Source organism: Miscanthus floridulus, chromosome 9, assembly GCF_019320115.1.
Source record: "Miscanthus floridulus cultivar M001 chromosome 9, ASM1932011v1, whole genome shotgun sequence".
NCBI lineage: Eukaryota > Viridiplantae > Streptophyta > Magnoliopsida > Poales > Poaceae > Miscanthus > Miscanthus floridulus.
Genome location: NC_089588.1, coordinates 77,088,723 through 77,115,792, shown reverse-complemented (window position 1 = coordinate 77,115,792; position 27,070 = coordinate 77,088,723). Strand labels below are relative to the sequence as shown.

At 43.8% G+C, this 27,070-nt stretch overlaps 1 protein-coding gene and 1 pseudogene across 1 annotated transcript; both read right to left on the bottom strand.

Annotated features, from left to right (window-relative positions):
• Positions 1-16,104: 16,104 nt before the first annotated feature.
• On the bottom strand, positions 16,105-18,069 carry LOC136482187 (uncharacterized; annotated as a pseudogene).
• Positions 18,070-24,443: 6,374 nt separating this feature from the next.
• On the bottom strand, positions 24,444-26,472 carry LOC136482186 (uncharacterized). The gene is made up of 2 exons (XM_066479421.1): positions 26,384-26,472; positions 24,444-26,262 (listed from the first exon to the last, which is right to left on the bottom strand). The coding sequence occupies exon 2, from the start codon at positions 26,224-26,226 to the stop codon at positions 24,577-24,579; it is 1,650 nt and encodes a 549-aa protein (XP_066335518.1). The 5' UTR covers positions 26,227-26,262; positions 26,384-26,472; the 3' UTR covers positions 24,444-24,576.
• Positions 26,473-27,070: the final 598 nt, after the last annotated feature.

Genomic DNA, 27,070 nt, shown 5'->3' with positions numbered 1-27,070 from the left:
TTCCGCCCTCTTCCAATTAGCTCTGACTCCACCACTGGTGTGCGATTTATAATTGTAAGGCGCGACGTTGTGAGGAAGCTACCATGACCATGATAGATGGGAGGGAGGAAGGAAGCAACCACGGTGCTGTCTTGTGGCGAGGGAGACTCAAAAGAGAAGACTGAAGAAAATGGAGGCTTTCTAGGCCCACGTGATATTTCCGGATGGATAGAGTTATCGCACGACGGGTCTCGCTCCCACGTGAGCATGCAACCCCGCCTTCTGCCGCCTCACTGCACCGCCCGCCCTCCACCCCCGCCCGTCAACCCCAACCTCTGCTAATTTGCCTCATCCATCAACCGGTTACCGACAAGACCCCCGCCCCTATTTGCCCAAACTACCACCTCCACCACCAAGGCTGGCGCAGCGCTCCACCGTCTCGCAGCGCGCCTACCCACCATAACCCACCGCTAGGCCAACCTGCCGCCGGAGATCTAGATCCGGGGAAGACGGCCAAACCCTAACCCGCCTTCGGCGGAGGCGGCACCACCGGCGCCTGCGTCGGCACGACTGTCACATGGTGTTGAAATCGTGCGACCGTCGCCTGCTAGAGTTTGCGTTTTCAGACTGAGGAACGTTGCCATGCATGTGGAGCGGTTGACATGGTCACTCGCACATAGACACACACTAATGGACGTCGATTGTTTCAGTTACCAGCGCGTGGACCATGAAATGGATCACGCTTTTACGCATTTGACTCAGCTAGAAGCAATCTAGGTGTTGTAGGCCCATTTACCCATTTGCTCGCATGTCTTATATTTTCCCAGGTGACCATCAGCTAGTAGCTAAGTTAAAAAAAACTTTATAGTAGCATATTACAAATACTCTCAACTTCAATACTTCGCACATCCTTCACCTAGGGTTGAATAAGCCGATCAGCATAGGCACTCATGAAACCCTCCATGCGCTCTGCCATGTGTGTTCACCACTACTACAGGAATGGTTTCTAGGGGTGGCTGGTGAGGCTTTGTAGAGGCGGCTCGGCCAGCCGCCCCTACCATACCGTCTCTACAAATCATGCATTTGTAGGGGCGATTGCCAGACCGCCCTTACAAATCGATTTATAGAGGCGGCTGGTGTTATCAGCCGCCGCAACAAATCGATTTGTAGGGGCGGCTGTAGTACTAGCCGCCCCTATAATACCTGTTTGTAGGGGCGGTTCAGTCTAGAACCGCCCCTACAGTACATTTTTCCGCAAAAAAAATCAAATTTACAATTCAAATTCGACCAGAACATATATATATATATATATATATGCATATATAATTCAAACCTGACGAGAACATATATAATTCAAATCTGACCACAATCATAAGAGCATTATATAAACTACCATTACAAGTCTAATTCATAAGAATATATACAATCCATCATTAAATTGACATAATTTACAAGTCTAATTCATTCCACAAGTCCAAACCGTCCCACAAGGTAAGACCAATGTCAAATTCCATACACATTGTTATCAATGGCCTAGAGCTAGCCTTTTAGTCTCACAAAGGTGTTGGTACTCAGGATTTCTACCAAAGTCAAAATCTCGGTCATGGTAGGTGCCTTTGACGCGTACAATCTGGTCCAATATGAAGTTGCAAAGGTCGCCGACGAGCTCTAAGAGTTGGTCATCCTTGTATGGGTCTCTTTTCATTTCTTTCTCTTCTTTCCACTACAAGAGAACAAGTTTCGGTTTAGTATTTCATATCATGTGCGAAGTTTTTAAACTACAGGTGAAGAGGTTCAAACTTACCCTTAAGGGGTGTCTCCTGTAGGCACCGGTGTTACTCATCATAGAACATACATAATATCCACAATGTACACTCCTAGGCTTGTGCTTGGGGCACTGTGTGTTTTGCATATGGAAATGTTAAGTAATGCTTTTCACAACCATGTAATGGAGTACTAAAGTAAGTTACACTTACTGCACATAGTGTTTTTACAGCCAGCCTTTCCTTCCTTACTGGATCATGCCTTCCGTGATGTTTATTGACATAGAACCTGAAAGCCCTGTTCAAATTATTTTAGCAAATGCAACTTGTTAGTATCCAAAAGTAAACGTTACAAGTATGTATACAAACATATAAGCTAATGAGGATTGTTGATATGTATACGTCTTGAGAATCGATATGAAGTCTTTGTATGTCACCGAGTCCCTATCTATTGAATCAAAGACCCATGCCATGCTCCTCCCAACAACGACGCCTATACAAATCCAATGATTGCTGCATGAATTTAATCATAGAACTAGATAAGCTCTTTTGCATCGAATAAAATAAATCGAACAAAGCTTTAAGTATAGAGTTGAACTTACTCGAAGTTGTATGGTAGCCATATAGTAGAGTGTTGTTGGAGATTTTTAAAAGCCAGGGCAATGTATGTCGAAACCTTAAGGGACTTTTGCCTTAGTTTCTTCGCACGGATGTCCTCTTTCTCCGGAAGGGTCTTTCCAGCAGCTAGCTCTTTGGCATCCAGTTTCCACTGTCTAGGGTAATTAAAATTTGTTTGTGCTATAGCTTGATGGTCTATATACCCGGCTTTCACACTTGGCATTTGTTTTACAATGTGCACTTGCATTCTATAAATCACGGCGTGGGTTAGTTACAACAAAATCCAAAGATTACATTCATATCATATCGGGAGGGCAAGGACTTACAGGCACCACGTGTGAATTAGATTCATTTCCATTGCTCCAAGGTGAAAGCATGTCTGCATATCATTGAAGTCAAAGATAATTTTCTTGGCTGGGCTTCCAAATGTGTCGGTGGGGAAGCATGCTTGTACGAGGTCTATGCTCGTTAGGAGAACATGCAAGTACCAATCATGGAACCTTCTCATTCCATGTGGTAGGCGCTGGATGTCCCAGTTTTGTAGGAAGGTCTTGCCTCTTTCATATGTTTTTAGGCAATCCTTTGACCATTTGATGGCATCAACATTTGGATACTTCTTTGCTGTTTGGTGGACTTTGTTAGTGACGGCGTCCTCAGAAGCCCGTGTTGGGACTTTTTTAACTTGGTTCTCAGGCTTGAACAGGTCATGGGCATACCACTTGTGCACCGACGAGACGTCTTTCATTGTAACATAAATTGGCCTTATGGTGATTGGATGCTTCTTTCGAAGTTCCCATTCAGGCACGTCCTCATCTTCTTGTGCATCACCTTCTTTAGGAGGCACTCGTTGTTCATGTATCGGTTGCGCTTGTTGAGAAGACTATGGCATCTCATCATGCACTTGCTCGGTACGAGTTGGAGAAGGTTATGGCTTATCAGGCACATGCTCGCTAGGAGGCGGGGAAGAATGTGGCATCTCAGGAATGTGGTGGTCACGAGATGGTGAAAATATCTCCCCATCCTGAACAACTCGCTCCAAATTTGAGACAGGAGGAGGCGGCAAAGCAGTCAATATAATGTCCCATTTGTGCCAGAGGATGAACTGCCCCATTACGTCTCCGAGTAACACCAGCCCCTTGGAAGTTGTGTAGTCTATCCTCCACTGCATGAACTCAGGCTTCATGGTATGCACCTTGACCCTAGTGTAGTCTAGTGGTATCTTATTATTGTGGTGTAAGCCACTGGGAGGATGTGCCACACCCGTTGCCACCTCCATCACAATGTTCTGTCGGCCACTGAGAAACACCAAGGTGCAACTAGTTGGTTCCCATATGTGATCAACGGGGGTTGTGGCTGTAGTGGAACCTTGGCTGCTAGGAACTTCCAGAGGGCTGCCAACTAATGCCAGTTCTCCCATTGGCTCCATTAATGTTCGTGGCTCCGTAGACAGTCCTTGCTCCTCCAGCGCCTTCACAACTAGAGCCTTCACTTGGAGCTCAAGATTAGCCTCCCTATCTCTACCATGTTTCTTGTACATGTGTCTGTCCTCTTCGAATCCGTGCTTCCAGGTCGTCCTTTTCCCTAGCCCCCTGGTGCAGCTTGTGTGCTCGTTGTTTCCCAAGCCAAGCCTAAGCTTGTCCCTCTCTTTAGAAGGATTGAATGAGCCCTTCTCCTTGTCTTCAGCATATTTTAGTATCCTTGATACTGCCACTTGGGTCTCCGGCTTATCAAACTTAAGATTACCGCCGGATGATTCTGTACTCCTCGCATATATCCAATTCCTTTAGCGTACCTTCAAATTCTTCACATCGATATTCCCAGAAGTTGTGGCCTCTTCGTCCATCTTCCTAAACTACTCTTCCTTGGTATAGTAGCCACCGGGGCCTAGATGATGGTGGTGTTTGTTCCTCTTCGCCAGCTCGGTGTTATGGGCACTGAGCTCCAATGCCTCCGGTGAAGTCTTCTGAGCCACGAGCTCCTCCCATTGACTAGGAGTTATGTTGCCAAACTCATTGAAGGGAGTTAACCCCTTTTGGATATACTTCTTGTTGAGCTCTGACCTCCAACATCGGAATGACTCTCCCATGATCTTGAAAGCATTTTTTTTACCCGTTCTTGCTTACCCTTCGGAAATATAAAAATGAGCTTCAGCTGCTTATCCAATAGTTCATCCTTTTTCTTCTCAGGTACCTCTTTCCAGTTAGGGATTGCTGGGTTTAATTTATCTCTTACTAGGGCCCTGATCGCATTACGGAATCGTCCTCTAAATTCCTTTGGCTCAAGGATCTCCCCTGCTGGCCCGACCTCTATTATCACATAGCATGCCTTATCTGGATATTTTTTTCTTTTCTATCCCCTCATTTCCTCTTTGGCTTGGTAGTTGTGTTCGTGGTTGTGTCTTGAGGTTGTCGAGCAGAGGCTTCAATGTCCATCTCGGTGGTTGTTGCCTCTGCTCTCCTTTCCTCTACTCTGTCTTGTCAAGCGAGATGTCATGGACGTCGACGTCATCTTTTCCGAGTTTCAGGAGGGACCTATAAATACGACAGGTCAAAGTGTTAGCAGAGGTAACACAACCAAAGCTTTAGCAAAATTTACAAGTTAAGGCTTTATCCCTACCTCCTCGTTCGGATCAAAATCCTTGTTCAAATCTTCCTCCGTTGGCCTCCTTCTGGCTTCACATGGGAAAGGATCCTCGAGACTTACATATCCCTCTTCTGAGTCCTCATCATCATCATCCTCTTCTTCTTCGCCTTCAGCAGCCTCTCCCGTTCTTCCTTCTGGTCCCCCTTCCTCCTTGTCACACTGCTCCTGAGTAAGCATCACCTCTAGATCCTTTTCTTACTCGTTATCGAACTGCTCCTGAGTAAGCTGGTCCTCTAGTGCTTGCTCCTCATAGGTTGGCTGCTCATCATGCTCGGGGCATCGGGCTGCACTATCTGGTGTCCGCGACATTATTTCACGCTTTGTTCTAATAGATGCAAGAAAGTGTACTTTAGGTACGCGAGAAGATATAAGAAATAAAAAAGGTCTATAAACCAAAGTAGCCCTATAAATAAATAATATATAAAAAAACGAGTAGTAGCAGTAGTAGAGGCCTCAGAAACATGTCAATCATCATTTGATCATGAATTTGGAGCATTAAGGCATCATAACAGAGAAGAGAGGAGAAGGTAATGTAGGGGCGGCTGGTAATGATGTCAAGTTCCTCACAAGTTCTTGATAATCAGCTCACATTCCATATAATGTATGGACTTGGACAATTTCATCATCGGCAAAACAAAGGAGAGGAGAGGGGAGATTTGGCAAAAAAAGCAACAGCTGCTTAGCAAACATAGAGCAGCAGCTGATGGCAAAAATAGCCAAAAAAACAGCAGCATTGGTCTCATTATTAGCAGAAAATTGATGAACTAGTGACCATATATATTACTGACCATATAACATATTGCTGCCACATGGTTGGAAGACCAACGTAGATCCACCAAGCAACAGCTGCTTAACAAACATAGACATACTGCTACAGCTAGGACAAAAGCAAACTTAGGTGAACTAAGTACGTGCTGGAATTAAGAGTAACAGGCAACACTATTGCAAGAAAAAATATAATCACACAAGTTCAGACCTGTACTGACAAACAATAGGAATATAGAGATGCTTTGAACTGACTGAAAAACGGAGAGCGCAGCTAATTCAGACAACTTACAGAAACAGAGATAACAATGCAGAACTGCTACTGCACCCTGAATGCATTCCAGAAAAGATACAGGAGTACAAGAAAAATAAATACCGCATACCTCTAGAACTCAACGAAATCGAGTTAAACTCAACTGAATGAAAACTGAACTGCAAAACTCAACTTATGTATTTATAATTTTAAAAATTAAGCTAGCTGACATAACCAGCTATAACCTGTGACACAAACTGAACTGCAGAGGGGTCAAGTTAGACTCCAGCTGCAACCAGCAAGAACTAAACTAGATCTTATTGAGAAAACTTAATCAGACAAATGCACAAGAAATTTTTCAGCTAAATGCATAAGAAATCAGACTAGATCACAGGGAGCAATACTAATTTCAGCAGTACTAATTTCTCCATCTCAGGTAGCAGTACAAAATCAAAAACTATTTCTTGTGATCACAGGAAGAAACTATTTCTCCATCTCTATTTATTTGTTCTCAGATGTACAACCATAAACATTAGTGTATTAGTAGCAATGTACAGTACAGTCATGAAGCGACCTTCATCGCTTACCTCAGAGCAAAAGATGATACTTATTATCCATTTAAATGACAAGAATCATTCACGCATTAGAGAAAATATGAATTGGAAGTAGTATTTCCTTGTTGAGCTATTTCAACAGAAGTGATTGAGACTTATTTTTCCCTCTTAGTACTTAATTATATCAATAACCAGCACTCTGATTATCAGATGGCATAAAAACTTACACAAGAGCATTAAACTATCCAGCACATGGAATCACCTAAAACTAGTAATCGAAGAGAGGTACCAATGTAAAGCAGACAAGCAGGTAATAGAGGAAGGCTTCATACATTTGTTAGATCTTCAGGTTAAACAAATTGTAGTAAGCCTCGCAAGTAGTGGGGTGGGGAGCAGTGGAACAGATTTCTTCAAAATTTATTCAAACTAAAAAAATCAATAGAACTGTAGGGGTTTAGGGGGCTCTTGCTAGATCCAAACTCACAAGTACACGCTAGGGCTAAGAACATCAAACAAGCAAAGAAAACACTACCAGACCCTTTAATTTGAATGCGGAAAATAGATCTTAGTAGCTCACAAACAAGAATACGCAGTACAAGGATTGTGCTTGTACCTCGGATTAGGTCGGAGGATGGCGAGGGGAGGTGAAAGCTCTAGTTTGGTTTTGGTGAATTGATGTAACCCTAAGTGCTAACCTAGTTTATCAAAGTGATTATGAGATAGGTAGCACTACTCCAAGTGGTGAAGCAAATGAAGATCATGACATGATGATGGTGATGCCATGGTGATGATCAAGTGCTTGGACTTGGAGAAGAAAAAGAAAAACAAAAAGCTCAAGGCAAAGGTGAAATTGATAGGAGCTTTTCTATTTAGTGATCGAGACACTTAGCGAGTGTGATCACATTTAGGATCGGTAGCTGTACTATTAAGAGGGGTGAAACTCATATTGAAATGTGGTTATCAAAGTGCCACTAGATGCTCTAACTCATTGCCTATGCATTTAGGATCTAGTGGAGTGCTAACACCTTGAAAATGTTTGTGAAAATATGCTAACACAATGCACAAAGGTGATACACATTGTGTTTAGCACTTGGGAGCAAGGGTTCGAAACTTCACCAACGGAGTGTACGACGGTGCCACCGGCGCCCTGTACAGAAAAGACAGGGTTTCACAGAGTGTACCAGATGCTAGTCACGCAGTGACCGGACGCTGGGTCCTGTGTCTGGTCAGTGGCGCAGTGAAGGCCACCCTCGGTCTCTTGACCGGACGCAGGCGACCGGACTCTGGCTAAGCACTATTTAGCGTCCGGTCGTGCTGATGTGGCAGCGCATAGAGAAGACTGTGAGTGACCAGACATGGGTGAGTCCGGTCATGAATTTCCACCTCTGGAACCTTACTGGAAGTGACTGGACGCTGGGGTCCTACTTCCAGTCATGATCAAACTGACATGTTCGGTCACGAGTGGAACCTTACTGAAGTGACCGGACACTGGGGTCCTGTGTCCAGTCCAACACTGTAGAGCATCCGGTCACAACTTAAGTCCACTGATGACCGTTGAGATCGGGCGATCAGTATTTGAAGCAGGGGCCATGTGGCGTGCATCGCGCAACCGAACGCTGGGTCTTGCGTCCGGTCGAACTGACCGGCGCGTCCGGTCGATCTGACCGACGCATCCGGTCGCCCTGACTTTTCAGGGAATGACTCTATTCATGGGGGCTCTCTATTTAAGCCCCATGGCCGACTCTAGCTCACTCTCTTGACCATTTGCATTGACATAGCAACCTTGTGAGCTTAGCCAAAGCTCTCCCACTCATCTCCATCATTGATTCATCATCTTTGTCAGATTGGGAGTGAATCCAAGTGCATTGCTTGAGTGGTTGCATCTAGAGTCACTTGGTATTCGTGTTTCACTGCGGGATTCGCTTGTTACTCTTGGTGGTTGCCGCCACCTAGATGGCTTGGAGCAGCGAGGATCATTGAGCGGTGGTTGGTGATTGTCTCTGGCTCCGATCGTGGTGATTATGAGGGGTTCTTGACCTTTCCCCGGTGAAGAGCCAAAAGGTACTCTAGTAAATTGTTCGTGGCTTGTGTGATCCTCATCTTGTGTTGGTTGTGTGGCACCCTATTGAGGGTTTGGCGGGTGATGTCAATCAGCGCGTGAACCTCCAAGTGAGTGAATCGCCACAACGAGGACTAGCTTGCCGACATGCAGGTGAACCTCGGTAAAAAATCATTGTGTTCATCATTTGATTCCAAGGTGATTGATCTTCATTGGTATTTATTTTTGTGATTGATTGGTTCATTCCTTGACTCAGCGGTATATCCATCTTGCTCTATCTCTTTACATTACCGCAACTAGTTGTCAATCTCTTTAGTGTAGCTATTCGTGAGAGCTTGTTACTTTGGTTAGTGTGGCTCTCTAGTTAGTCTTTGAGAGCACACTAACTTAGTGTAGCAACATAGCCATTGTGTGGATAGAGACTATACAAAATAGAATTGGGTAGGTGGCTTGCAACCCTAAGTATAGTGCTAGCGCAAAATTCGCTTCGCCATCTTATTGACTAATCATTCGTCTTAGTGTTATTGTAGAAATTTTTAATAGGCTATTCACCCCCCTCTAGCCATTAGGACCTTTCAAGAAGGGAGCGGCATTTCTTCCAAGAGGATGGAGTGTGCGACCTTGCTTCCCGACGGATGGTGTACGTCGGCGGCGGTGGTGGCGCTCGAGGGAAGACGACGTATGGCGGTGGATGTCCTCGACCATGGCTAGGGTTCCATAGCGGGTCCCAGTGGCAGACGGAGCCAAGGAAGACGGTCGAGCCCCAGCGGAGGCGACGACAGAGCTTCTCATCACCACAAACGGCGGCAGCGCTTGGGTTAGCAGCAGGACCCCGCGGAGCTCCAAGGCACGGAGGATGAAGAGGAAGAGTGGGGAGGACTGCCAGAGCGCATGGCTGGGTGCACAGGGGCCGACAGAGGTGAGAGGAAGCGGCGCTACGGCACGGAGACGGTGGCGGCAGCAGCGGGTTCGGTAGCCTGACGGCGTCTGCAAGGAAGAAGAGCGCCTAGACTTAGCTAAATTTTGGCCTCCCCACACACCCTACATTTATACTGGGAACGATTTGTAGGGGCTGCTGGTGAGTGAGCCGCCCCTACAAATGTATTTGTAGGGACGGTTCCTGACTAAGCCGCTCCTATAAATATTTTTTAATTTATTTTTATTACTTGTTCTATATATATATATATTTTTCTATATATATAAATGTATATATTTTTGTTTTATTTTATTCTATATATATAAATGTATCTATATATACATTTTTTATATAGAAAATATATAATTCTATATTTTCTTCTTTACAAAAATAATATTTTAAAAATTGAAAATTTGAAATTCAAAACAACTAAAACAATTTTAGGACACTAAATGACCTCAAATGGAAATTTTGTAAACATTAAAGTTGTAGAACTCATCAAGATGTACAACTTATATTTTGGTCATCTTATCATTTGACAAAATTTAAAATTTTGAATTTCAATAAATGGCAACTTCAAACAAGATTTTGAAACCTTAAATTATTTCAAAAAAGAAATTCATGAACATAAAAGTTGTTGAACACATCACTATCTACAACTTTTATTTTGGTCATCTTTTCATTTGACTAAATTTGAACAGTTCAAATTTTGAATTTTAATAAATGACAACTTCAAACAAGATTTTGAAACCTTAAATGATTTCAACTAGAAAGGTCATGAACATAAAAGTTGTTGAACTCATCACTATCTACAACTTTTATTTTGATCATTTCTTCATTCAACATAGTGTTAGTAAACATTGTTCACAAATGCACATATCAATCATAGTTTCATAAACTATACGAGAGACATGTTGATTTGTGAACATTATTTACTATCACTTTGTCAGATGAAGAAATGACCAAAATAAAAGTTATAGATCTTGATGAGTTATACAACTTTGATATTCATCACTTTTTCAGCTGAAATCATTTGGTATTTCAAAATCTTGTTAGAACTTGTCATTTTTTAAAATTTAAAAATTTGAATTGCTCAAACTTTGTCAAACAAAAAGAATGACCAAATCAACATAGTAACTTGATAGGGCATGATTTTAGAAAATTTTAGAAAAAAAATCATCACATTTGGAGTTAGTGTGAGGGAGAAAGACTAGTTACAAATTTTACCCAAAGATTAAAAAGAAAAATCACAACTATTCATGATGATCAATGATGAACAAGTGTGATTTCTCTTTTTAATCTGTGGCTGAAACTAGTAACTAGTTTTTTTCCCTCATACTAACTCCAAATGTGATGGTTTTTTTTCCTAAAATTTTCTAAAATCATGCTCTATCATTTTAGTCTGGTCATCTATCTTTGTCACTAATTTTGGACAATTCAAATTTTGAATTTCAGAAAATGACAACTTCAAACCTGATTTTCAACCACTAAATGATTTCAGTTGTAAAGGTGATGAATATAAAAGTTGTATAACTCATCAAGATCTCCAACTTTTATTTTGGTCATTTATTCATTTCATAGAGTGTTAAGTGCTTGTTTTAAGTATTTCAATAGTAGTCCGAACATGTTGCAGTAGTAATAAGTGCCTGTTTCAAGTGTCTGTGTGTTACAGCTGTTTTAGTAGTAATAGAGTGGATGTTACAATAGGTTCATCTGGATGTTGCAAAAGGATAGTCTCACACAAATGCATAAATATAGTCTCACACACATACATAAATATATTGTCTCACACACATACATAAATATATAGTCTCACACACATGCATAAATGAAGTCTTACAAACACAAACACTTAGACACACACTCCACGTTCAATAACTAGCTAGCCCACTATAACGACTTTTCCCTTGACACCTTTTCATTCCCATGGTAACATGTCTTTGGGCAGGTTCTTTTCCACAACACTGATCTTCTTAGGAAAGTCTGTGAATAGCAGCATCTCATCATAGTTATTGTAAGCTTCAACATCGTCCACGCCATCAACTCTAATAATGTGCTGTTTCCCGGAGGCAACCACGTGCTTTGTCTTCTTCTTCGAGGGAAGGTTACTTTGTGGGTCAGGCATATAGAAAACTTGTGCAACACGTGAAGCGAGCACCCAAGGGTCATCTTGGTAGCCTAGGTTCTCGAGGTCCAGGACTCTCAATCCGATCTCATTTAGTTGGTGTTGTTTGATCCAACGGCATCGAAACAGGGCCACCATTATATCCCTTCCATAGTCAAGTTCTCATATCTCTTCAATGATGCCAAAGTATTGGATCTTTCGCCCCACTCCATCGAGAGCTTTCTATTCGAATGCCGCTGTTTTGGTTCACATATTTACTATCCTTTGCGTGGGTATAGTACGTGTACTCATTGATGTCATAAGCTTTCTAAGATATCACTTGTCTCGATGGTCCCTCCACCAACCTACTGATAGTAATAGAGTCTATGGTTTCTCCAGGCGGTATGTTTTGGTCCTTCAACTATGTAGTTAGTCGTTGCTTGTGTTGTTTCATGACACAATCATCTGAACGACCATTTCTCTCCGTCATAATGATAGCTAAGTGTTCATCAATGTATGGTTGCATCAGTTGTGTACTCTGCAAGACACTATAATGCACCCGACTCACTTCTTTGTAATCATGGTCGATAAACACTTTTCTACCACTGGTGCCCTTCCCAGCCAGCCTACCCTTATGACGAGAATTGGGTTTACCAATCCCTTTCTGTACTTTTAGGTACTCTTGACAGTACTCGATGACTTCTTCAGTAGTGTAACCCTCTATCATGGAGCCCTCTGGGTATGCTCGATTATGCACATATCGGCTTAGAACTGACATGAACCGCTCGTAGGACCACATTTCATGCAAGTAGCAAGGGCCCAGCGCCAGTATCTGATGAACCATGTGAATCATGAGATGTGGCATTATATCAAAAAACGCAGGAGGTAAACACATCTCTAGTTGGTTTTGTGTCTCCACCACAAATTCATGTAGGTCACTCAGCTCTTTCTTGCCAATCGTCTTCTGTGAGATCTTCAAAAAGAAGTAGCACATGCGGGTGATGGCCATTTTCAAAAACTCTGGCTTTATAGCCATGATTGCAATAGGTAGAAACACTATCAGCATCACATGACAATCATGAGCCTTGCATTGTGTTATTGACAAGTCCTTCATCGACACTAGCTTCTTCATAGTCGCTGAAACCAAGTCGAGACTTTGACCCCCTCAGGGAAGTACATATAGCTCTCTTCTCTTTTGGTGTTAGGTTGAAGCACGCCGCGGGCAGAGTGTATTTTCCATTAGCCTCAGGTACTAGGTGAAGTTGTGGCACCACGTTTAGTTGCACCATGTCTTTCCATGATTTCAGACCATCCTTTGACTTGCCTGTGTCCATCAAGGTAGCAATGAGACTCTCAAAGACATTCTTCTGCATGTGCATAGCATCAATGGCATGGGGACCTCCAAGTTTGGCCAATAAGGCAGATACTGAAAGAAGACCGATTGTTTCTTGAAAGGTACGCCTTCGATAGGCGGTGTGCTTCTATCTCTTTTTGTCCCATCTAGATTCTTCTTTCCATAGACGACGCGTATGTTTTTCACCATTTTTTACACGTGTTCTCCATTATGACGTCTCTCTGGAGGGGGTTCAATCTCCGGAGTGTTGTCATAAAATTTAAAGAATAATTTGTTGTGGTACTTGTGACTTGTCTTTAAGAAGCGCCAGTTCCTTAGGTAAACTATCTTCTTGGATGCATCCAGGAACACCCATGTAGTACCATCCAAGCAAACTAAGCATCTTGTCTTCCCTTTGATCTATCTAGACAAAGCAAACAACGTGGGGTAATCATTGGTAGTAACAAATATTATTGCTCTACATATGAATTTCTCCTTTCAGAACGCATCGTACATCGGCTCCCCATGCCTCCATAGCCTCTCCATTTCTTGCATCAAAGGAACGAGGAACACGTCTATATCAATGCCTAGTTGTTTAGGGCTAGAAATAAGAATAGTGAGAAGAAGGTACCTTCTCTTCTGACATAACCAAGTTGGGATGTTGTACATGGTCAAGATCACTGGCCAAGTGCTGTGGTCGCTCATCCTCTCATTGAAGGGATTCATTTCATCGGTGCTCAAGCCAAACCGTACATTCCTTGGGTCATCGCTGAATTCTTTGTGCTTCTCATCGATCCTTTGCCACTGACTACAATCAGTCGAGTGTGCAATCTTATCATCATCCACCTTGCGCTCATCATCCCACCATGTCATGAGTGTGGCTTCTTTAGGGTTTAGAAAGATACGTCTCAAGCGGCCGGACACTAGCAGGTACCACATTACAAAGGCATGAATTCTTCTCTGTTTTGCATCGTTGCCTAATGGAGTGTCCTCTGGGGGCTGAGATTCTTGTACCACCTTTTTCGTACCCTTCTTATTCCTCTTTTTCCTATGGAGGCTTTGTCCCCACCGTAAAGGTCATTGTTCTTGTACCGGCTGGCCCCACACCGGGGACATTTATCCAGTGACTCGAACGTTTTGCCACGAAAAAGGATATAGTGGTTGGGGCATGCATAGATTTTTTCAACCCCCATTATCAATGGACTTATGACCTTCTTCGCTTGGTATGTGTTGGCAGGAACTGAGTTTGGTTGTGGCAGCATCCATGACAGGAGACGCAATAGATCATTGAAACTACAGTCTGACCAGCCGTACTTAGCCTTTAGGATGAGTAGCTCAAGCACAAAACATAGCAATGTCCAATGTGTCGAACAACCCTTTTCAACATCATACACAGTCTCCTTCGATGCTTTTGTCACCCTTTCTAAATTTTCTAGACCTTTCGAGCTCTTTAGTAAAATCTCTGGTCCAAGGACCCGAATCATTTCCTCCAAATCATCAAAATCATCTTCATCACCAACATGTGCTCCTCCATCATTATTGGCACCACCTTCGTCGTTACCATCCCAACCACCAGCATCACCACCTTGTTCATTGCCAAACTCAAGATTCATTTGTACATCAAGCTCTTCTGAGTATTGGGACAGGTATTCTAGGGTTTCGGCGTCGTCTTCTTCATCATCGTCGTCATTATCAACAACCGTTGTTTCACCATGATGAATCCACACTGTGGAGTCCTCAACAAATCCTCGCACAATCAAATGTTCTCTGATGATACTCACATATGTCCATGCCATAAGGTTCTTACAATCTTTGCTGGGACAAATAATTGTATCCTTATTCTCTGTCAACGTCGATGCATGCTTCTCTATGGCTTCAATAAATTTGTCCACCTCTTCACGAAAACCTGCCATGAACCTTAACGAACCATACATTCAAGACTTCGTGTACTCCATCTTTTAAAACACAACAATCAAAGAAAATACATTAAAGGACTATTAATTTAGATATATATGTAAAGGAATCAAATTAATAATTAATTACTTGACAATAATTCTATATACTTCAGATATATATAAATATAAATATAAAATAAAATTACATGAAGCATATCAAACACACACCATGGTAGAGGGTAATTAATTAGTGGCCTATTTATCAATAAATAATTAAAAAAATATTTATTAATTAAAATAATTAATTTCAAAGACAACAATTTGCAACAATTAATATTTTACCCACTACCTTTCATGCAAACCCTATTCCAATTTCATGAAACATAAATTTACAAAATTAAAATAAAAAAAACAAACCCTAGATCTAGATCTAAATCTACATATACATGAAACTAGGGTGTAATCTCAACTAAAATCAAGCAAGATCGACTAATAAATGGTGTAATCTCATTTATCTAACTAATTTACACTAATAGCTTCAAAACTAGAGTCTAATTTGCTTCATACAAAGCTCAAGCACCATAGAATAGAGAGAAAAGCAAAACTCTAATTACGATCACTAACCAACCATTAAACTTCTAATAAAGGCTTGGAATAGCATTTTTTTACCTTATACAACCTCTCCACCAAAGTATTTGAGATCAAAACCTCCCCCTAGTAGAGCAATTTTTGGGAGGAGCCCAAGGCCTAACAATCTTTTTTGCTCGAGGTTAGAGAGAGTGGCCCAAGGTGGAAGAAGGTGGCTGCTATATATACAGCGGGCATTTGTAGGGGCGGCTGGTGATTCAGCTGCCCCTATAAATGGACAAAGCAGGGGCGGCTGGTACCAGCCGCCCCTACTGTGTCATTTGTAGGGGCGGCTGCTGTGCTGGAGCCCAAGCACGCCACTGTAAGGGCTACTCCAATATCAGCCGCCCTAAAAACAAGCCCCGTTCCTACAAACTGTTTTTCACGTAGTGCACATTACTTACATGTATGGATGGGCCCCACGAGAAACCGGTCACGCATTGGGAACGATCATGGCACACATGCGTGAAAGGACCGAGGAATGTCATGATACACTATGTCTAGATATATAATAAAAATTAAATAATATATTTAGAAATTCCAAAATGTATTATAATTTGGAATAGAGTATTACATTTATAGCTATATTTGCAACATACACCAACAGTTCAACTTTTTTATGTACATCAAGGTAGTACAAGCAAGTGGAAATCCTTCAGGGGTTTAACGTGCTGGACATCTTGAGCTTACTTGCCAAATAACTGTGATCTTGCGAAGACAACATCGTGATTGGACAATCATAGACGCAGGCGTTAGTTTTCAATAAAAACGGTCGTGTGGATCGCTTTTCTTTCTCATTCCAATAGTCGATGACCGAGCCCTGCAACTGTGCAGGCATGTGCGCAATCCATGAGCTAACGAATTCATTCTGAGCACTTGTCCATCCCTGAAATGAATCCTTCTTGTCCTGTCGTTGCTTACGGCGTTTTCCAACTTTGTTGTCCTTCCTAGTAGTTGCTCTCCATGAGGTCCTCTCAACCCGAAGGTACATGCTTCCATGCTTGGACTTCGACAACATCTGATATGAGGTAGCTTCCACATTCCCACTAAGGCAATCTACTGCTTTTGGCATCGTGATCTCGCCCAGCTGTTCAAAGGAAATGTTTGCATACATGCCACATTGTTTGGCTTCATCGTTGATTATCTCTGATACTGAACCCCCGACAGTAGGAGACAAATCTTCAAAAGAGGCATGAGGCGAGAAGTGTGCTCCAACTTTCAGATATGGAAAGTCTCTCATTGGGCTTATTTGGCTTTCGCCATCCATGACTGCACTCAACCTATTGTTCCCAACTGATAGTGTAACATGTCCTAGCAAATACACTTGGAAAACTGGTTCCAAGTATATATCACATGGCAATGATTTTGAAGAGGAGCTCTGTGCATGGGGATGGTCTTGTTGACAACAAAATGGGTTCGGTCGAAACCATTTAGAACAAATGGTGTGAAGTCTGTTTTGTTGTTCTTCACAGTGATAAACTGAATAAGCATTGAACACCCAACACAAGTCTTGCGTTACAATCTGGGTTAGCTTTGTCTTCACAGTCTCGGCTATGGAGCTCAAGTACGGTATGAACAGCTGCAGGCATCTGACTACAACCCCAACTATATCAGTACTCTCAGAGAGCCGTAAGCTGAGGGAAAGAAGGAAATTATTATGTGGCACATTGCCATCCTCAAGTAAGAATACCAAGCTACGTACCCCCCATCCCATTGTTGGGCAGACTAATGGGCTGTAGAATAAGTGAGAGATGTTGGCCCCCATGAACAAAGCAATACTTTGTTCCTTTGCCAGCAAGAAGATGTCGTATAAGAGGCACAGAGAACATGTATCTGCATGGTGTGCCACCAAGCTCCACGTACCTCAAGAACTCGGTCGCACCGTCTGCAAAAAGCTCAAATCACCGTACGGCGGTGGATCCTGTTAGCTTGTTGTTGTTACCGCTGCTAAAGATTGACGACAGAAATGACATAGCAGTATGAGCAACCCTCATAGTAAAGGAGGATCTCTGTATTGCTTGTTGCACTTCTTCCTCTTCTTGGAATCGCTGCCTGCACTGGCGCAGAGTGTGGTCCCACTCTTGCGCGGCACGCTTGAGCTTGCTCCGCCTGTCCGCCAGCGTAGCAGTGGCGCACTGGTGACGTTCCACTTGTTGGGTGTCTCAAGGGCAGCCTCTAGCTTGATGTGCGCCATCTCCATCCTCTCTATGTGCTCCTTTGTATCTGACTTCTCCGCATAACCCTCCTTGATTCTTGATAAGACTTCGTTAACAGTCTCCTGGGCCACCGCAGAACCGACCATCTCTGCTGCCATTTAGACTGATCAAAACAACCTGTGGAATCGGTTGTCCTGCATGCACAGAAAGAAAGCAAAATATTGCATACATATATGAGTCAGACGGTCCTTGTTCACCAGTCTAAAATCTATGATTGATCCTGAAAACTGCAAATGCGGAGAGGAAATCAAAACCTGGCGTGGTTGAACACTTGAACTAGCTGTTGTAGGGTCTCAGAAAGTCGACACCACAGCAACTCATACACAAGAGTTGGAGAATCTATCCTGCCCAGCCAGCCAGTTGTGACCATACATATTGAGAGGTATCGTGGAAATTTATCAAGAGTGATACACTCGTAGGAGGACTTTGTACCAGTGAGGTTGTTGTACGGATCACATCGCAAAGACCGCCAGATCAGCAAGTGAAAGATTATATTACTTTAAGTACACCACAAATACTGTCTGGTCAAAATGTAAAGATCAAATCGCAGAGACTGCCAGAGTGGAGTGATATATATATATATAGACACACATTGGAAGTTAGCTAGGAACTCGTCGTGTGTGAACAGCATGTCTCATCGTACGTGTACTACAATTCCATACACAGGACTGAGCAGTCTAGTCGATGGTGGACTAATAAACGTAGAATGTATAGAAGATCTAGAGGGACACCAAAAGCAATGGACCCCAAATTTTCATCCCAATTTCAAATGTGGAAAAAATAGAAAACATGACTGGTCAGGATAACAATAAATAAATACACGTGGGTTGAATGCAGAAATTGGACCGAGACGGAACATTGTTTACTCCGAGTGTTTTCACCCCTGATAACAATATCCCACCGAAAGTTAGTCTACTTTATTTTTCGAGGCAAACCGGAGCAGGGAATACTAAATATTTATTAAAATAAGGTGAGCAATAAGTTTACAAACGGTTCAGGAAACAAAGAAAGAATAAATTTCTTATGGTCATGAGGATACAAAATTATACAAGGGTCGCACTCAATCTCAAAGGAGTCAACCTTGACTCCCACTATAATGCCCCTAGATCAACCTTTCGGTTGGATCCATTCCCACTTTCCCAATCAACCACTGGTACAGAACAAAGCTTTACTCCCGGTGGAGAGCAAGCATCCGGGACTAAAGGGGGTCCTTTAGTCCCGGGTCAGGAACCGGGACTAAAGGGTAACACCAACCGGGACTAAAGGTCCTCCCAGCTTTAAAAAAAATAATGCCTCCCACCGCTACGTCCCGTGAGATTCGAACCCAAGACCTCATGCATTGCCTCGCGCGTAGCTTACCACCCCACCTACACAACACATCTAACAAAGGATGGGATGCTTCCCTTTTGAACTAACTCATTGGGGGACCTTTAGTCCCGGTTGGTAACACCAACCGGGACTAAAGGGTCCTTTAGTCCGGGTTGGTGTTACCAACCGGGACTAAAGGTTGGGGACTTTTAGTCTCGGTTGGTGGCTCCAACCGGGAGTAAAGGTCCACCTTTAGTCCCGGTTGGTGTCTCCAATCGGGACTAAAGGTCCCCTGCTACTGTGCTGAGCGCAGTAGCCGTTGGGCAGGGACCTTTAGTCCCGATTGGAGACACCAACCGGGACTAAAGGTCTCTCTAGTCCCGGGCGCAAAAAATGCCGGGACTAGAGCCCATTTTGACCTCGGATGAAAGGTCTGTTCTCTACTAGTGAACTACCTCAACCAGCAACAAGAACAAAAGATAGCCGCAGCCCACCATATGTGGGAAGGCCACCAAATTGTGGCTAACTAGCACCATAAGCACCAAACAATCAATGAAAATAAATTGCAATCAACAAAGTTAACCTAATTTTGGTACCATACTGAAGAATAAATAGGGTCAAGAGGATTTTGGAGATGTAGGGCTTACGAGGAGAAGAGCTATCAATAGCAAGTTCGGAAATTCTGCAACAATCCTTTCAGTGTTCTTTTATTTATTAGTTTACAGTTTTCACCTTTTAGTCACTACAAATTAAGTAATTACATAACAAGGCTTACACATACATACACACCAAAGGAACACGCGAGATTGTCTAACAGGCAAAATATAAACCAATCTGACTTTAATTCGGTCATGACAAGCTTCCCTAGTAGAACTTAATGCCCGAATGACACATACTTAGTAACATAAAATCCTTTAGGCATTGAACATGCTGCACGATTTGATCTTCCTTGCTAAAGATCTGTGATATTGCGAAGAAATCAACATGATTGGACAATGGTGGCCACAGGGATTATTTTTAAATAATAATGGTAGCGGCAATCGCTTTTCTTTCTGAACCCAGTCTATGACTGTGTCCTGCAAGTGGGCAGGCACGTGCAGAACCCACGAGCTCAAGAAATCTTTGTACGCACTTGCCATCCCTGTACCTTCTTCCCTGTTGCTGTTTATAATGTTTTCCACAAAAGCCTCTCCCAGTGGTTAGTCCCCATGAGATTTTCTCGACTTGAAGGTATGCGCCGCAATGCTTGGACTTCCAAAGCATCTGATACGAGATAGCTGCCGCACTCCGTACCAGAGGCTAAAGTCGCCCAACTGTTCAAAGCAAATTTTTGCATACAAGCCATGTTTCACGGCCGCCCCATTGATCATTTCAGTTGCCGAACCCTCGACTCCAGATGACAAATCTTCATATGGGGCATGGGGATAGAAATGCACTCCAAGTTTCAGATAAGGAAATTCACTCATGGGGCTTGTTTTGCTTTCACCATCGGTGACGCTCTTTGCACTGTTCCCAACAGAGAGTGCAACATGGCCTAGCAAATACACTTGGATAACGTGTTCCAAGTATATTTCACAGGGCAATGATTCTGACGATGAGATTTTGGAATTGTAGCTCTAGGAGTAGTGATTATCTTGTTGCTGGCAACAAAGAGGGTTCAGTCGAAACCATTTAGACCAGATGGTGTGAAGATAGTTCTGGTGTTCAACACAGTGGCCAAAAACCGGATAAGCATCGGACACCCAGCACAAGTCTTGTGTTGGTACCTGAGTGAGCTTTGTCTTCACAGTCTCGACTACGGTTGAGCCTAAGTAAGGTATGAACAGGCGCAGGCATCCGACTGCAATCCTAACTATGTCTGTACTTTCCGAGACCCGTAAAATGAGGGCAAGAGAGAAATTATTCTCAGGTGTATTGGTATCTCTAAGTAAGAATACTAGGCCAACCTCCATCCCATGCTCTTGATTACAGGGTTGTAGAAGAAATGAGAGATGTTGACCATGGCTAACAAAGCAATACTTTGCGTGGTGTTCCTCCAAGCTCCACGTACCTCAAGAACTCCCTCGCACCATCAACTAACCGCTCCAATCGACGGACAGGCGGTGGATATTCTGAACTCGTCATCGTTACCACCGCTAAACATTGACGAAACAACTGACATGGCTGTATGAGCGACCCTCTTAGGAAAGGAGGAGCACCGTAGCCCTTCTTTCACTTCTTCCACTTCTTGCAAGCGCTGCCAACACCTGTGCAGAGTGTTGTCGCACTCCTGTGTGGCACGCCTGAGCTTGATTTGCCAGTGCAGCAGTGGCACTCTGGTGATGTTCCACTTGTTGCACGTCTCAAGGGCGGCTTCTAGCTTGATGTGCGCCATCTCCATCCTCTCTCTGTGCTCCTTTGCATCTGACTTCTCTGCATAACCCTCTTTGATTCTTGATAAGACTTGGTGCAGAACTGACCGTCTCTGCAGCAATTAAGATTGATCAAACAAACCTGCTGTAGAATCGGTTGTCCTGCATGCAGAGAGAGGAAGAAAATTATTCGGTACATATATATGAGCCAGATTGTCCCTGTTCATCAGATTAAAATCTATAATCTATCTTGTAAAGTGCAAGTGCGGAGAGGAAATCAAAACCTGGCGTAGTTGAACACTTGAACTAGCTGTAGTGTCACAGAAAGTCGTACCAGCACTATGACACTCGACAGTCTATCCTGCTCAGCCAGTCAGTTGTGAATTGTGATCATACATATAGAGAGGTACTTCCTCGCAAAAAAAAAATATAGAGAGGTACTTTACTTGTGAGAGGGACATCGCAGAAATTTGTCAAGAGTGATATGGACGCAGGACTTTTGTGTAGAGGGTAAAATTAAACTCTGAGGTTGGCATAGAGTGCATACCAGCTGACTGTAAGTGATGATGTACAGAGGTTGATGATATAGGGCCTCTTTGGCACGGCTTATGTCGGCTTCGGCTTCATCTATTTTGCGCAAATCGAGGTACTATAGCGTGAAGTCGTTTTGTAAGCTGGGGTTAAAATGAACTAGAAGCCGGGAAAAGCCAGTTTTTCTGGCTTTACCGGTTTTGGCTTCACCGGTGAAGCCGTTTTGAATGAGCCATGCCAAAGGGGGCTATAATTGTGCCAAGCTCCTCCCAGGATGCAGTTTTGGCCTTGCTAAATGATCTGAAGTCTAAGTTCCAAACCCCGAGGTAAGTCATGTGACGGGTTTTGCAGGTGCGCAGCAGACGGTCAGTGATGTCATCGTTGGCCGGCGGCGGGATACGGGCAAACCATGGCGTGGGCCGCTTCTGCTGAGACGAATTTCTCCGCGGATCACCATTGCTGATGCCATGGCTAAGGCGGTGATGGTCCGGGGCGGCGTCAGAACAGCGACAGCACCTTCCCAGGCTCCGCTGGTCACGGTCCATACTTCGTCTACGACACCGGTGGTCCACGTAGAGATCCGGAGAGTACGTGATTCACGTACATTACACGATTCAATTTTTGAATACGTAGGCTACTCTGGATGCGTCACTCTTCGACTAAAGAAAGGTAGAGGACGGTTGGACAAGATTAATTTTCCTGTTGCTCTCGGTTGCCTTCTTTCTCGTCCAGGACACCGGTGACACAGACTTTGAAGACTTTGGAGTGGCAACAAGCACTGAGGTCGATGTATGTATCACATCTTGGAGACCGCCAGAATTTATTGATATATAGACACCTCTAGGAACGCATCGGACATGGGCCAGAATTATTCATCCGTAAGACCAACCGGAGTCAAAGTCGACGGTGACTAAGCGTAGAAATCTTGGCTGGAAAGCTTGGAGCAAAAAGCAGAACCCGAACCCGACGGCATGCTTACAAGTGTCACGGGTAGGTTACCACGAGTCCACGACAAGCAGGGCGGGGCCCCAATTTGGGCATAGGGAGGGTCTTTAAGCCGACAACAATAATCATACATAATGAAATGCATGCATGGAAAAAATATAGACAACAATTAAATAAACATTTGTGTTATGATACATAAGACAGCTGAAAAACTTAACAAAAAAAAGGGGAACAAAATTAATTAATTTGCCTTAGGTCTCTAGCCTTCATCCAATTAATCTAATTCTTGAACTAGAAATAAATCATGATAATAGTAGAAACAAAGAAAATCAGAAATATAACAAAAAGAGTCCTAAATAATACATATGCCGTTGAAGATTGATTCGTAGTGAGTGCAGTGTAGTCCTTTATTTGAGGAATATCTGATCTAGACCTTCATTTGCTGCCCTCTTCCTATTAGCTCTGACTCCACCACTGGTGTGCGATTTATAATGGTAAGGCGTGATGTTGTGCGGAAGCTACCATGACCATGAGAGATGGGAGGGAGGAAGGAAGCAACCACGGCGCTGCCTTGTGGGTGAGGGAGACTCAAAAGAGAAGACTGAAGAGCATGGAGGCTTTCCAGACCTGCGAGATATTTCTGGAAGGACAGAGTTATTGCACAACGGGTTTCACTCCCATGTGAGTGCGCGACCCCACCCTCTTGCGCCTCTCACCACTGCCCATGGCCGCCAGCGACTTGCCGCCTCGCTACACCTCCCGCCCTCCGCCCCCGCCCATCAACCCCAACCTCTCGCCACCTCCATCAACTGGTCACTAAAGAGACTTCCCCACCCCTGTCCCCCCCAAACTGCCGCCTCTACCACCAAGGCTGGTAGCGCTCCGCCATCTCGCAGCACCGCCTACCCACCACATCCCACTGCCAGGCCAGCCTACCGCTAGAGATCTAGAGCCGGGGAAGACTGCCAAACCCTAACTCACCTTCGACAGAGGCGGTGCCGCCGGCGCTGGCACGATGGTCGCATGGTGTTGCAACCATGCGACCATCGCCTGTTAGAGTTTGCATTTCCAGACTGTAGAGCATTGCCATGGCACGAGGAGTGGTTAACATGGTTGCTCGCACGTACAAACCAATGGACGTTGGTTGTTTCAGTACTAGCGCGCAGGCCGGGAAGCGGATCATGCTTTTACACATCTGACCTAGGTGTTGTAGGCCCATTTACCCATTTGCACGCATATCTTATATTTTCCCTCGTGATCATCGGCTAGTAGCTGAATTAAAAAAAAACTTTTTACTAATAATTAAAAACTTTATAGTAGCATACTATGAATAAACTTCGTACTCTCAACTTCAATACATTGCAGATCCTTCGCCCATGTTTGAATCAGACAATCAGCATAGGCTCTCATGAAACCCTCCGTACGCTTTTGTCATGTATGCTCACATTACTTACATGTGTGGATCGGCCCCACGAGAAACCGGCCACACATCGGGAACGAACGTATCCCAGGAGCGTTAAAAGACAAAGGAATGTCATGATACACTATGTCTAGATATATAGTAAAAACAATGTATTTAGAAATTCAAAAATGTCTTATAATTTGGAATAGAGTATTACATTTATATGTCAAACCTAGATAATTTTATATTTGCAACACACACCAACTGTTGAATTTTTTGTGTACATCAAGGTAGTACAAACAAGTGGAAATCCTTCAGGGGTTTAACGTGCTGGACATCTTGAGCTTCCTTGCCAAATAACTGTAATCTTGCGAAAACAACATCGTGAGTGGACAATCATGGACGCAAGAATTAGTTTTCAATAACAACGGTAGTATGGATCGCTTTTGTTTCTGAATCCAATTGTCAACGATCGAGCCCTGCAACTGGGCAGGCCTGTGCGCAACCCATGAGCTAATAATGAACTCACTGTTAGCACCTGTCCATCCCTGAGCTGGAACCTTCTTGTCCTGCCGTTGCTTACAGCGTTTTCCAACTTTGTCCTTCCTAGTAGTTGCTCTCCATGAGGTCTTCTCGACCCGAAGGTACGCGGTTCCATGCTTGGACTTCCACGACATATGATATGAGGTAGCTTCCAGATTCCTACTAAGGCAATCTACTGCTTTTGGCATCAAGATCTCGCCCAGCTGTTCAAAGGAAATGTTTGCATACATGGCACAATGTTTGGCTTCATCGTTGATTATCTCTGACACTGAACTCCCAACAGTAGGTGACAAATCTTCAAAAGAGGCATGAAGCGAGAAGTGTGCTCCAAGTTTCAGATTTGGAAAGTCTCTCGTGGGGCTTGTTTGGTTTTCGCTATCGATGACTACGCTCTGCCTATTGTTCCCAACTGACAGTGCAACATGTCCTAGCAAATACACTTGGATAACTGGTTCCATGTATATATCACATGTCAATGATTTTGACGAGGAGCTCTGGGCATGTGGATGGTCTTGTTGTTGACAACAAAATGGATTTGGTCGAAACCATTTAGAATACATGGTGTAAAGACTGTTCTGTTGATCATCACAGCCATAAACTGAATAAGCATCAAACACCCAACACAAGTCTTGCGTTGGCATCTGGGTCAGTTTTGTCTTTACAGTCTCGGCAGTGAAGCTCAAGTACGGATTGAACAGCTGCAGGCATCTGACTACAACCCCCACTATGTCAGTACTCTCAGAGAGCTGTAAGCTGAGGGCAAAAAGGAAATTATTCTCTGGCACATTGCCATCTTCAAGTAAGAATACCAAGCTCGCCACCACCCCATGGTTGGGTAGACTAAAGGGCTGTAGAGTAAATGAGAGATGTTGGCCCCCATGAACAAAGCAATCCTTTGTTCCTTTGCCAGCGAGAAGATGGCGTATAAGAGGCACAGAGAACATGTATCTGCATGGTGTGCCACCAAGCTCCACGTACCTCAAGAACTCGCTGGCACCATCAGCAAACCGCTCAAATCGCCGGACGGCAGTGGATCCCCTTAGCTTGTCATCGCTACCGCTGCTAAACATTGACGAAACAAATGACATGGCAGTATGAGCGACCCTGTTAGGAAAGGAGGAGCTCTGTAGCCCTTGTTTCACTTCTTCCTCTTCTTGCAATCGCTGCCTGCACCGGCGCAAAGTGTGGTCGCACTCCTGTGTGGCACGCTTGAGCTTGCTCCTCCAGCGCAGTAGTGGTGGGCTAGTGATGTTCCACTTGTTGGATGCCTCAAGGGCGGCTTCTAGCTTGATGTGCGCCATCTCCATCCTCTCTATGTGCTCCTTTGCATCAGACTTCTCGGCATAACCCTCTTTGATTCTTGATAAGACTTCATTAACAGCCTCCTGGGCCACCGCAGAACTGACCATCTCTGCTGCCATTAAGACTGATCAAAGCAACCTGTAGAATCGGTTGTCCTGCATGCACAGAAAGAAAGCAAAAATATTGCATACATATATGAGTCAGATCGTCCCTGTTCATCAGTCTAAAATCTATGATTGATCCAGTAAACTTCAAGAGCGGAGAGCAAATCAAAACCTGGCGTGGTTGAACACGTGAACTAGCTGTGGGGTCTCAGAAAGTCGACACCACAGCAATTCAGACACAAGAGTTGGAAAATCTATCCTACCCAAACGGCCAGTTGTGACCATACATATTGAGTGGTACTTCATTTACGATAGAGACATCATGGAAATTTATCAAGCTTGATAGGCATGCAGGAGGACTTTGAAAAGAGGGAAAAGACAATTAAGTGATGTAGAGGGCAAAGTAGCAGTGAGGTTGGTGTACGGAAAGAAAGTGTGAAGACCGCCAAAGTGAGTCAAGATTAGATTAATTTAAGTAGAGGGCAATGCTGTGAGGTCGATGTACAGACCAAAAATCGCGGAGACTGGAAGAGTGGAGTGATATATACATATAGAAACGCCATTGGAAGTTGGCTAGGAATGTGTCGGGTGTAGTGGGCAGCATGTCCCATCGTGCGCTAGAATTCCATACCCAGGACCGAGCAGTCTAGTCGACGGTGGACTAATAAACGTAGAACATATATAGAAGATCTAGAGGGACACCGAAAGCATTGGGGCGATGATGATTTATAGACATATACTATACTAGCTAGGCTCCAATTCTCTCGCCTCAATGCGACCAAAAACAAGACGTGTGTCCAGCTCCAGTTAGCTAGATACTCCAGAGGCTGAGACGAGATGGGGAATTTGTTCTGATCCT